At 43.6% G+C, this 13,805-nt stretch overlaps 1 protein-coding gene across 1 annotated transcript in view; it reads right to left on the bottom strand.

Moving 5' to 3' along the window:
- Window positions 1–13,541, bottom strand: part of LOC137259290 (serine beta-lactamase-like protein LACTB, mitochondrial) — a 39,060-nt gene extending 25,519 nt beyond the window's left edge. The window contains exons 1-2 of the mRNA XM_067796924.1: window positions 13,150–13,541; window positions 8,331–8,397 (exon numbers count right to left, since the gene is read on the bottom strand). Of these exons, the coding sequence (XP_067653025.1) occupies window positions 8,331–8,397; window positions 13,150–13,503 (421 nt within the window). The 5' untranslated portion in view covers window positions 13,504–13,541. The remainder of the gene's footprint in view (window positions 1–8,330; window positions 8,398–13,149) is intronic.
- Window positions 13,542–13,805: the final 264 nt, after the last annotated feature.

The raw sequence follows: 13,805 nt of genomic DNA, 5'->3' as shown, positions 1-13,805 counted from the left end.
CGGTGATGAGGCCAGTTATACCATAGACAACATCTCTCTGGAGTTCGACATGGTCACTAGCCCGGAGCTGGCCAGGCAGGTTCGAAGCCAGTACTCTGGGAAGATGGCTATCCTGTACGATCGCGTACTGAGGCATAGATCAGTCGTGCGAGATAAGAGCGACACTGTGTGGAATATCAACCTGAACGTGCCGGCGCGATCGATGAAAGGTATCCTGGTCGTCCCCGTGGAGTATTACGATCCATTCCGGAGGGACAGCGAGAAGTTTTTCAACCCCGAGATTGAAAAGGTGGAAGTGACCATCGAGGGCGTGCCCAACCAGCTGTTCAGTCATGGTATGAGGCCACACCAGCAGTGGGATGAGATAAAAAAGCTACCAGTGGGGGACTACATAACAAAGGACCTGGACCTCGGCTCCGTGCAGATTGGTGAATACCTGACCACCAAGTACGCCCTATGGTTGGACATGCGATCCACGGATGATGATAAACTGCACGGTAGCGGGCGCCGTATAGATAACGGCAGCGAAGGGATAACCATCCAGATTACTAAGAAAGCTCAACCCGCTGGTAAGTTGAAATTATATCTGTACGTTATTATGGACGCGCAACTTAATATAGACAATGGGAGATTCGTGCAAGCCATCTACTAGTGGGGGAGACCCCCCCACACACCCCAACAATAAACTACCACAACTACCCACTGACCCACACTGCGCCATAGTGTGCGGGCAGACTGGCTGTGGGAAGACCGTTTTCGTGTTGGATATGTTGGAGGGTTACTACAAGGATGTGTTCGATAACATCGTTATCATGTGCCCTACTCTGAGCATGAATAAAACGTACGCGCGACCTTGGGTGATGACGGACCCGGACGTACACAAAATCGACCCTGGAACACGCCTGCAGGACTGGTTGAAAGCTCTTCACGAGAAATTTAAAGGGGAACCGACGCTGTTCATACTGGACGACTGCAGTGCTAATCGCGAGATAACAAAAAAGAGAGACATGCTATCGTACCTGGCCTTCTCCGGCCGGCATGCAAATCACAGCGTCTGGGTGCTAACGCAGAAGTTCAACTCGGTGTTGAAAGACCTCAGGGAGCAGACGCGATGGGTGGCCTTATTTCACTGCAAGGACAGGGATTCGTTCGAGGAGTGTTTGAGAGAGAACGATGTGATGAGTAAATTAGAACGGGAACGGGTGAAGAAACAGCTCGCTGAAACTAAACACGCTAAGCTCGTTCTAAAAACCGACCAACCAGTAGCATATATAGTATGCTAAGCAAAGCTAAGCAAAGCTAAGCTAAAGCTAAGCTAAAGCTAAGCAAAGCTAAGCAAAGCTAAGCAAAGCTAAGCAAAGCTAAGTATATAGCTATGATATTTGAAGTATTTATCGTGTGCAACTTAACCTTCATTTCTCTGTGTTTTGCCTGCATCGGGTATTATATAGTTAAAACTAAATCTTACTTGTTATATTATAAGATGGAGTGTGAGGAATTGCTCGAACAGTTGGGGGGTACCCCCACTGTGGGGGATTCCCCCAAGCGAGAGAAACTGGTGGCGTTGGCTGTTGGCGGCAAAGCCAAACATTACTTTGGAGACTACACTCCAGATAAAATTCACAAAATGTCAGCCGAAGAAATCGATAAGCTGTACGCTAGATACGAGTCCCGGCTCGGAGCAGAAATGACAAAGACAATAGGATCGGCTATGACCCAGATATACACCGGTATTGTATCACACTTCCTTCCCATTCCACCAGAGCGCCGACTTTACCTGTGGGAGGACCTCGAGAAAGACCCTTTTATCGAACACGCCGTGAGCTCTATCAGCTGCGGGCTGTACCACAAATATGGTATGTTGTTGGCTCCAGTGACGGTGGCGATTATCACGGCAAAACATTGTCAATTTGAGAGAAAGAATAATAATAATAGTATAGATGGATGCTGCACAGGAACCAGTGGAGGTACCCCCAACAGTGGAGGAGACCCCTTCACAGGAACCAGTGAGGGAAGTGACCCCAGTGGGGGTACCCCCAACAGTAACCAGGCAGAAGAATCCTAAGAGAGTAGCTGCCGGTGTAACCAACATAAAGTGACCAACCCAACCCGACTGTTGTTGGCTGTAGGCGTAACTGCTGCCGTGGTTATAACATGGTTATACGTGGGGGTACCCTCCCACAGTGAGCCACCACCCAACAGTGAGCCCCCCACCCCCACTATTGACCCGCATATCATGTTATAATTTTAATATTTTATATCATATACATAATGTCTGAGGGGAAAACGTTCGTCAACGACGCATACCACGCCACAGTGGTAGCCAGTCTAGCCGTAGGGTACGCTCGGTTGACTAAAATGGTGCTTAAACAACCAACTATCAAGCTAGATTTCAACCTGCAGGATATGGGTATGCTCATAATGAACCTTGGTATGGCGATGGCCACAAAAGACATCCTAGTAAAACAAGGAATAATACCTGATAATATAATGAAATAAATATAGGGATGGCCACGATAGCTATGATGGTCGGTGGGGCGTTAGTGAATGCCCTGGCATTTTCCGGGAGTAATTTCCTCTTCTCGAAACTACGAGATGATCACGCGGCTGAAATACAGGAAGAAAGGAAGCGGCACGATCTCGCTACTGAGAAATTACAAAGGGCACAGGCTGAGTACGCTAAAAAACGCCTCCAGAGGATCGATTTTATTAATGAACAACTCCAGCGTGAAAACCATGCCGTTCAAACATTCAACGATGTCGATGAAGCAATGAAAGAATACTACCTACTAACTGGTAAACAATTGGAACCGCTCAATAAACCCACACTCGCTCAGTACTACACACCATCCAAGGGACAAATGAATCGTGAACTGGGCTTCATAGTGTTGGGTATAGCAGCTACTGCGTTGGTTGCGAAGCAATTAAATTAAAATACCTATATAAGTAAACATGAGACCCGCTCCATACCGATGCGAATACATACTTATGGGGAAGACCGAGGCCTGTGGTAGGAAATGCAGGAATCAGGGGTTCTGTTGTTTCCATATGGGAAGTCCTAACTACACGTGTTCTGTGTGTGGTATCGGGGTTAAAGGACACTACTGTCTATGTAAAGCTCACGGAGCGAACGTAGTCAGACATCAACTCATCTACGAGAATAAAAAAGGCTACATAAAAGAACGTAGGCGACTGCTCAAGATAGACTCCAGTGCGTGAAAGGGTTATCTCCCTTTACTGTGAAGCAATTAGACATTGGTTCTCTTAGGTGTAAACACTATGTCTACTGTACGCGAGCTGAAGAGGGTCGCAAAACAGAGAGGTGTGATCGGGTATTCTCGAATGCGGAAGTCAGCATTGTTGAGATTACTAGGTTTAGAAGCCCCTCCTTCAGTAAAACAATTAAAAGCTCAAGCAAAACAGCTTGGATACACGGGTTATTCAAACCTGGGGAGAGCCGGGTTAACCGCATTGTTATCACATGCCCCCGTAGCAAAACCTCCCACTGTAAAACAACTGAAAGCCGAAGCACACGATTTGGGTTTAGGTGGGTATTCCCGTATGAGAAAACCACAGCTTGTAGAATTATTACGACAGAATAGAGCTATTGACCTACAGTTCGTGCGCACTGAGCGCGCTGTAGGCAACTATTTGAGAGGTTGGCGCATGCACGTTGATAGAAACATAGACATTATAGATATCAAGCCTCTGATAGCTGATAAGGTCAACCAGGAACTAAATAATCTAGGAAGTATCAAGTTTCAGATCACAGTGAAAATGTCGCTCGATAAGCAGGTTGGGAGTACCACTGAGTATGTTCAGCCTTACTTCCGAGGTCAACAAGAGGTCGTCACACATACAGAGACCATTGACGCATCAATCGATACCAGTTTTCAGCAGATACGAGAATACCTAGAACGCTACACACACTTGGGGTCCGGGTGGGTTGTAGATAAAATCGATAATGTCTATCTAGACATAGCTAACTACGTGCCGTTCAGAGGCGGGTCATACCTAGCCTTGCCCCCCTACTATAGGAACAAACATGCCATAGTAAACGTTAAGAATAGAGGAAACGATTGCCTGAGGTTAGCTATCAGGTCAGCCTTATTTCCAGCTGGCGCTAATTCAGATAGGCTTTCTAGCTATCCCCAAGATGATGGGCTCAATTGGGATGGTATAGATGAACCCACCCCCATATCCCAGATCACTAAAGTAGAAAAACAGAATAATCTGGCTATAAATGTTTTTGGGCACGAAGGTAACACAACAATAGTACACAGGGTCAGCCCGGTGAAGGATCGCCAAGTTATCAATATATTCATGATCCAGCGAGGTGACAAGTATCACTACACATGGATAAAACACTTTAGCAGGCTGTTGTATGACCAATCAGCATACAAAGGAAAGACCCACTTCTGTGAACGATGCCTACATGGCTTCACCCGAGCTGATTTATTAGAATCCCACCGGGATGATTGTCAAGGTGTGGGGCAGACGGCCATACGAGTCGACATGCCTAAGGAAGGTGATAATATCCTAAAATTCTGTAACCACAAGAACCAAATGTCTGTGCCTTATATCATATACGCCGACTTCGAAGCCTTAGTGGCTGCCGCCGGCGAGGCTCCCAGTGGTAGCTTCACCCACAAGACACAAGAGCATAAAGCCTGTTCGTTTGGATACATTGTCGTCCGTTGTGACGGGGAAACGAAAGCTCCGGTAGTGTATAGGGGCCCTGACGCGGCTGAAAGGTTTCTAAAGTGTTTGCAGGAGGAAGAAAAAATTATTAGGAATGCATTGTATAAAATCGCTCCCATGCGTATGACCCGAGTCGACAGGCTAGCCCACGCTAGTAGCACTAACTGTCACGTGTGTGAATCACCACTTAACGGTGATTCGGTGAGAGATCACTGTCACATAACTGGTAAGTATAGAGGCGCCGCTCACAACGCGTGCAACCTCAAGCTTAAAATCAACCCTAAGACAATAAACATCCCCGTTGTCTTTCACAACTTGAGAGGGTACGACTCACACTTGATCATGCAGGCCATCGCGAAAATCGATGGTAATATAACGTGCATCCCCAACAACATGGAGAGATACATCTCCTTCAGCTTAAACAGACTTAGGTTCATTGACTCGTTTCAGTTCCTCCTGTCGTCACTCGACAGTCTGGTCAAGGCCAACAATACCTTCCCTATCACCGATCGATACACAGACGCCGAGACTAGACCCCTGCTTATGAGGAAGGGTGTGTACCCCTATGAGTACATGGATAGTTGGGCCAAGTTCACCGAGACCAGACTACCCCCTATTGACTGCTTTTATAGCAAGCTGAATGAGGCGTCCGTCTCACGAGATGATTACTCGCACGCGACTAACGTATGGAATAAACTGGGTTTTAAGAACCTGGGTGATTATCACGACCTGTACTTGAGGACAGATGTACTGCTGTTAGCCGACGTGTTTGAAACGTTTAGGCGGACGTGTTTCAAGCAGTATAAACTCGACCCCGCATGGTATTACACCAGCCCAGGTCTGTCGTGGGACACCTTGCTTAAAAAGACCGGAGTTAATTTGGAATTGCTCACAGATTACGACATGCACCTATTCATTGAGAAAGGCTTGCGAGGTGGGATTTCCATGGCATCCAAACGATACGCGAAAGCAAATAATCAATACGTGAAAGGTTACGATCCTAACAAGCCAACCAATCACATTCTCTACCTCGACGCAAACAACCTGTACGGCTGGGCCATGAGCCAGTATCTACCTACAGGGGGATTCGAATGGGTACCCCACGTTGATGTTATGGGGGTTGCACCTGATTCGAACAAAGGGTATATCCTCGAGGTTGACTTAGAGTACCCCAAGGAATTACACACATCGCACAACAGCTACCCCCTGGCCCCCGAACGTATGAGGGTTAACCCAGACTGGATGTCTGAGTACCAACATAACTTGTCAGGTGGGCGTGTGACAGACGTTGAAAAACTCGTGCCTAACTTAATGAATAAGACCAAGTACATCGTTCACTATCGCAACCTACAGCTGTACCTGTCGTTGGGTATGAGGCTGACCAAAATACACAGGGTGCTCATGTTCGACCAGAGCCCATGGATGGAGCCCTACATCAGAATGAACACAGACCTACGAAAAAAAGCCACCAGTGATTTTGAGAAAAATCTCTACAAGCTCATGAACAACTCGGTGTTTGGTAAGACTATGGAGAACCTGAGGAAACGCGTGACCGTGAAGCTGGTTCGGTCGAGTGAGGAAGACAAGCTCAGGAGATTGATAGCCAGTCCGGCATTCAACCGTAGTAAGATATTCACAGACAACCTGGTTGCCCTACACATGAAGAAAAGCCACATAAAATTCAACCGGCCTGTTTACGTGGGGATGAGCATCCTCGATTTATCCAAACACCTGATGTACAACTTTTACTACAACGAGCTCAAGAAACAGTACGGCGACAGGTGTGAAGTGCTGTACACTGACACGGATTCCCTGCTGATGGAGATTCGAACCGAGGACGTGTACGAGGACATGAAAAAACACCTCGATTTATACGACACCAGCGACTACCCTAAGACCCATGCCATACACAGTACGGTAAATAAAAAGGTCCTAGGTAAGATGAAGGACGAGTGTGCTGGCACGCCCATAGCCGAGTACATAGGTTTGAGACCTAAGATGTACTCCATACTGAAAGCCGACAATAGTGAGATCCGGAAGGCTAAGGGGGTTAAGAAGTATGTGGTGAAACAACACATCAAACACGCCAGATTCAAGGAAGCCCTGTTCAAGACCCGTACCTTTAGGCATAAAATGAACACACTTAGAAGTGATGGACATAAGATATACGGACTGACTATAAACAAGACGTCCCTGTCGCCTATGGACACTAAACGTTGGATAGCTATTGATGGGATAAACACATACGCGTATGGACATGAAAAAATTTGAGGCTATTTACTACAGCCCGCGTGGGTACTGGAAAGGAGCTAGCGCAGTAGATAAACTAGCTAAAATAGCGCGAGTACCCCCGGAGGAAGCCAAAGCGTGGCTTGAAAAACAAGCCCTGTGGCAGATCTATTTGCCGGCACCACGCTACGTGCCTAGAAGGAGGTTCGGTATTAACATACCTAATAGCGTTCACCAGGCAGACCTACTGTTCCTACCCCACGACAAGAGGTACAAGTATGCCTTAACCGTAGTGGACGTAGCCAGTCGTTACAAGGAAGCCGAACCCTTGACCACGAAAGATTCGGCCCAGGTAGCCAGAGGATTCGAACGCATATACAAACGCAGCCCGCTGACATGGCCAACAGAGCTGCAAGTTGATCCCGGACGGGAGTTCATGGGTGCCGTGTCACAACTGCTAGCCAAACACGATACAAAGGTCAGGCGTGGCACGGCCGGAGCCCATCGCAGCCAAGCCATAGTTGAGAGATTTAATAGGACTTCGGCCATCAGTATGCTAGGGAGATGGTCACCCCTGGAAAACGATCGACTGAATGGGTCACGAGGTTACCCAAGGTGGTGTCGGCAATCAACCATGAAGTCACCCGTCTCACCGGTAAGAAACCGGCAGACGCTATCAAACTAAAATCAATAGTTGCAGAGTCGGCCGCTCCATTGCGTGGGAAGGAGAAACAGATACCAGATAGGGCCCTAGTGAGGTATCTATACCAGCCTGGGGAACACGAGGGCGATAGCCGTAAGCGAGCCACCGATCCTATATGGTCAGTCAAAACTTACAACATAGATAAAGTGGATATGTAAGCCGACGAACCTAACTTATACTACTTGAGGGGTGGGCCGGGTAGGGGGTTTGTAAGAGAAGAATTATTGATCGTACCGTACGGCATAGTGTTACCTCCAACCAATACACGGTAAACTGTTTCATAGACACCCAACCTTTTTGTAGTAGGGGTAATAGTAGCAAGAGCTAAGGTCCCAACCAAAGCCTTATTTACTAAAAAAGGCTTTGTAGAGACATTTCTTGAAAGTGAGCCAAAACCCCTATTCCCTATACTACTTGTGGCAACCATGGGTTTCTGAAGATCTATTCCACCCCAGATCTTCACAGGTCAGATAATCAAAAGGTTTTACCAAATGTATTTTGGCCGCAGCCACTTGCTTCCTGTTCAGTCGAATTGTTTCAGTTGTGAAACAAGCTCCAGCAACAACAAACACAAATTAGAGCCAGGAGTCCCTTACCACTGCACCATACTGTCAGCATACACTTTAACAATGAAAATGTGCTTTACTATTTAGGAGTAGTAGGTTTTGAAACTAAGATCTGTTGACACGTGACCCACCGAGACTCCATACTTGATTCCCATCCACGCTGACCCCCACCACAATGCCCGGACTGCCAGTCTCATCCTGGAAAGCAGGAATCAAGTGATTAGCGCCGGTCTGATACACACGATTCATACAACAGACCTATCCTATGATGACAGTTTTCCCAAATGATCACATCCATAAATAACACCTAATTTCTGGTCAAGTCATCACAATCATAGCTGACCTGTTGTTGAAACATATTGAGGTGTAATATGATGTGTATAAAGTAGACTTTTGTCATTTTAGTATGAATGAATAGTTGCCGCTGATAAGGTTTCGTTAATTGATTGGATTAAAAATTGACAGTGATGCGAGCTGCAAAATTAATCACTGATAATTCAGTATATCGAATTGCAATTACATCTGCATAAGACTAAGATCTCATTCACTCACAATTCAAATGATCTTTTCTGTTGAACATTAATTCAACAAAAAGTATGAAATCTCAGAGGTATAAATTTGGAATAGCTGCAATACTAATTTTGAGATTCTACAGTAGATTTACTGTGAACATATGAGAGGCAAGTTTTGCCACATCATGTCACAAACTTCACCTCTTGATATAATTTGCTCTCAGTAAATCCAGTGTTCATGTTCTACTTGATACTTATTGTGGTTGTAAGAAAATTAGGACATTATTTTTGTTCTAATGTATCAGATCATTTTTGTTTTTGCATTTATTTGATGTTTACGAACCAAAAATGATCAGAAAGGGAGACTTCAAATGTTCTGCAAAATATGTGAAGAAGCGGGTAAATTGTCTAACGTAATCTACCACTCGGATTTGGATAAACCCAGAGGGAATTTCATACATACAATATGTAACAATTCATCTGTACTAAAATAAGGACAGTCAGTGTTTCAGTTTACCGGCAATTACTGCTATTTTACCAATAAAATATGCCTTGTACTGGCAATCTCAAATGCTGTCAGTTTAGTGTACCAGTAAAAATTATATGCAGTTAGTTTGCTATTAGACGAGTGGTGGCAATCATATGTTAAAAACACACTGAGCAATAAAATCATCTGACTTTTTGATCTCGCCTCTATAGAAAAATTGGCAATGGAAATGCATCTGATCTATTTGTAGAAGTCAGCAAGGTAACCTTGACATGCTGATGTTCCATAAATCTGATAGTTTGAAAAAGCGATTCGCAACAACTCGTGTCCTTCCTTTCTGGGGGAGAGATAAGAGTGGTTACGACTGGCTTTCAAAGCACATGTCAAACAGCAACTCAAAAGCAGCTCGCTCACACTGTCCTTATTCGCCAAAATGCGAGGTTTGACGAAAGTGAGGAAGCACCCGGTGACATAAGTAATAGCTATGATGGCAAACAAGATTCAACCTGTCACAACAATAAGGACTGAGTCAAGCGGTTTAATGATGACTGGTTTCACAAATTTCGCTGTTTACGAACCAAAGGAGACTTCAAGTGTTCTGCAAAATAAGTGAAGTAACTAGTAAATTGACTAGATTTACTTGTGGGTGCATTAAGTTTTGCAAAAACTGGCTTTGAAAGACCACTGTTACAACGATTAATTCCTAGACATTTTAGAAAAGGTATCAAAAGGTTTCCAAAATCATGTTATGAAAACCGAAAATACCAAATTTATTTATTCCATTGCGGTATACCGAACCGAAGGCCATACCGTGGTTCAAATAATACCAAACACCAAGGTGGGGGACACCAAAAATGGTCTTCAGACATTGTACCCACGAGGGGAATCAAACCCGGGTCGTCGACATGACTAGTGAACACTTCAACCTCAAGGCTAAACAAAGATGAATTAGAAAATTAACTCATAGCTTAATTACATGTCATAAGCAGACTACTACACCAAAGTCCAAAAAGTAACCTACCAATGAAAAATGTTGTGGTTCCCATTACACACCTTTAAAATTTAGGGTAGGTAGATAGGGCGGGTTTGTTTGTTTGTTTGTTTTGCATTGTTTTTTCAGAGGCATGAACTAACAGTACATTATCAATGTGTGATTGTTTGTTCAATCAATTTCTGATGGCATGCTTGTGATCTGTTTGATTGGTATTTTAGAAGTTGATGAACAAAAAGAAAAATATAATACTTTCTGGACAGCAGCTTCTATATTTATTATGATGCGATGTAGGAAACATGTCCCACCACATCAGTCATCTCCTAAAATATAATATAAATATGTAGGTGAAATTTCACACTCCATAAATTTCAGCATGAAAGAACACATGGCATCAACCAAACAATCAGACAGTAAATCATCCGTCTCAGGACACATGATCATCCGTCCTAACCACAACATCCAATGGGACAATACTGATGTATTATTAAAAAACCTGCAGGGCTTCACCCCAAAAAGAAAACTGACAGAAGCCATTCAAATCTGCCAACACAAGTCTTCAACAGAGACCAAGGATACCTCATTCCATCTGCCTACAATGAACTGATAAAAACAACACGACAGAGAACTCCAGCCATCATCAATTTAACCTCATCTGCAATGTTCATCTGGTTCCTCCTGTTTCATCCTTTTGTTGGCTCTATTCCCAAATGTCCATATCCCCAAATGTCCACATCCCCAAACATCCACACCCCCACATCCCCAAACGTCCACATCCCCAAACGTCCACATCCCAAAATGTCCACATCCCCAAATCTCCAAACGTCCACATTCCCACATCCCCAAATGTCCACATCCCCAAACGTCCACATCCCCAAATGTCCACATCGTAATACTACCACACTCTGTTAAACCAACTCCTCATCACACAATACGTAAAACCCTGTCAGTAAAGGAAAATAACAAAATGATTTAAAACTCGCGAGCAAATATCTTTAAGAGTAGCAAAACAATACAAAGAAAAATGGACTATTTAGTGCCAAATGATGATGCCATGTTTCCCTTCCCTATGGAACTTTATATATGTTATTTCAATGTACTTTTAAAGTAATAGCCAGGCCCATGCCTTTACTAAATGTACTAAGTGATGTAAGTGATTGTTTGCATTCATTACTCGTCACAAGCAGAGGTAATCAGTATGCCAGAGTGTGTGCAGTCAACCTGAAATGTTGTTATAAGTTGTAAAAGTTTGGGGACGTGGAAGATTTGGGAGGATACCTCTACTGTCACTATATTATTAAATATTCCACTGCTGTTTTTACTAATCCTATTCTCTATGTTGTCTTTCTTAATCCCCGTTACATGTATGTCAGATCTGTGCTGTATCACTTTACTCTTGCTTGACAACAGTAAAAGACGTTATACCGAAATGTAGCATCATAATCAATGCAGAAATTGTTATCCATAAAGTATTACATTGTGGCCATAATTTTTCCTTCCTGTATCAGAATGACCAAGGTCTGCAAGTGCCTTAAAAAATGGCATCTGAAAGCTTATTTTATTCATACTTCTGAAAACAATAGGATGGGCTCAAGAATTCAAGGGAGTGAGTCAGTGAGTGAGTTCAGTTTTACGCTGCACTCAGCAATATTCCAGCTATATGGCAGCAGTCTGTAAATAATCTAGCCTGGACCAGACAATCCAGTGATCAACAAGCATGAGCATCAATCTGCATAATTGGGAACTGATGACATGTGTCAACTAAGTCAGCGAATCTGACCACCCGATCCCGTTGGTCGCCTCTTATGACAAGAATAGTCGCTCAAGAATTCAAGGGGTATTGGGGTAATTAGAACCACATTTCATTTTCAGGCCTTGTCTGAGGAGGGGAATATAATCCAGAGCCAAAGGAAAATGTATATAAATGTTTCAGATGTTGCAAATTAGAAGATGATTAGTTCTTCACAATACTCACTCAGGTCACATGATCAACAAATGCTTGGATGTCATCATCAAACTTCATCATCAAACATTAACTGACGCTGCATATTTGATATTAGTTAGTGATATGATTTCCTTCATTTTGCATTACTTTCATCAAAATTAGTGCTACGCAAAACTACAATAGCCTTGCATGAGATCAGGACAATCATGGCTGGATGTACACTTCATACATAATACACATTTGTAATGGAATGTAATTAATAAATAAATTTGATGGGCAATTAAATAATATTGCTACAGCTGTTGTATTGTTATATATGAATTCATAGAGTCACTAGTCACATCAGGTCCTGACGACTGATACAAAATTTCAGTGGAATTTGTTCGAAGATGAGGAAACACTCCAAAACGTACTACTAGATAATTTCCATTTATGGTTTCAAACTGCAAATACACTTGCATTTCGTATCTGCTCAAAATGCAGCTATTACATTTCACAATAATAGTAATTTAGAGCTGTTGTTCTTTGATATTTTTTCCTATTGATTTGGGTTTTTGTTTACTTCCCATTGAAGTACTTTGGGATATTCAAGGTCTTGTGAAAATGTAGGAGATAATAAATTTATTGGGAAGAGCCGTAGATGCGTCCAGGGTATAGTGGAGACTTATCGGAACGTATACCCTGGAGGTATCGAGGATGACTCAAACAGTGAGTTTAGTTTTATGCCACTTTTAGCAATATTCCTTCAACATCATGGCAGGGGACACCTGAATTGGGCATCTCGCATACCCATGTGTGGAATCAAACCCGGGTCTTCAGCATGACAAGCGAACACTTTAACCACTAGGCTACACCCAGTAACCTAAATAAATCTGTATAAACGTAAATAAATATTTTTCAGAAATGAAGACATACTATCTTATTTGTTTTACGTTTTTCAAAGAAAACAACAAAATCAACTCGAAACATAAAATAACTAATAACTCGGTATATTGAGGGCATGATATGAGCGCACCTTGACCCTTAGAAGAATATCCCTGGATTTGGCGATTGCCTCTTCCAGCGTCTGTGAAGTGTCCCCCTTGTATTCAGTCTGTGCTGTGTCTGGATGGGCGGCCTCCTCGCACCCGGCGCTGATCAACCACATCTTCACCCCAACACAAGTTCCCACCAGAACAAACGCGCACCTGCCAAAGACTCGCAGATTCGATGGACCGAGACGAAGACTGTGCCGAGCGCTTCCATCATTGCTACAATTATTAAATCTGCACAATGGATTTCTTTCAGTCTGTGCCAGGAGACGCGTCTTGCATATGTTTTTGATATGCGGTTTGACATATCTCATGCAGGAAAATGCATTACGCAACATATTGAGCCACACGCCAGCTCCCTGTATATCGCAGCTTTGCACTTCCAGGGGAAGTAACTCTTTCCAAACCTCCCAAATTATTCCTCTTTATAATGCAGTATTACCACTGATAGTAATGGCATCAACATATGCGAGCTGCACACAGTTGGTGACATTCACATGAGAAATCGACACTTGTAACATAAGATAATAGCTGATTATAATGTGCGAACTCAGCACATATATATTTATGTTGTAGAAGAATTCATAAACGTAAAGCGCTAAATACTAAACAGATGGCAGTTTAGACAGACGGGATATTC

This window comes from Haliotis asinina, chromosome 13 (genome assembly GCF_037392515.1).
Source record: "Haliotis asinina isolate JCU_RB_2024 chromosome 13, JCU_Hal_asi_v2, whole genome shotgun sequence".
NCBI classification, from domain to species: Eukaryota; Metazoa; Mollusca; class Gastropoda; order Lepetellida; family Haliotidae; genus Haliotis; species Haliotis asinina.
Note: the sequence above shows the minus strand (reverse complement) of the source record. Positions and strands in the feature narration are given on the sequence as shown.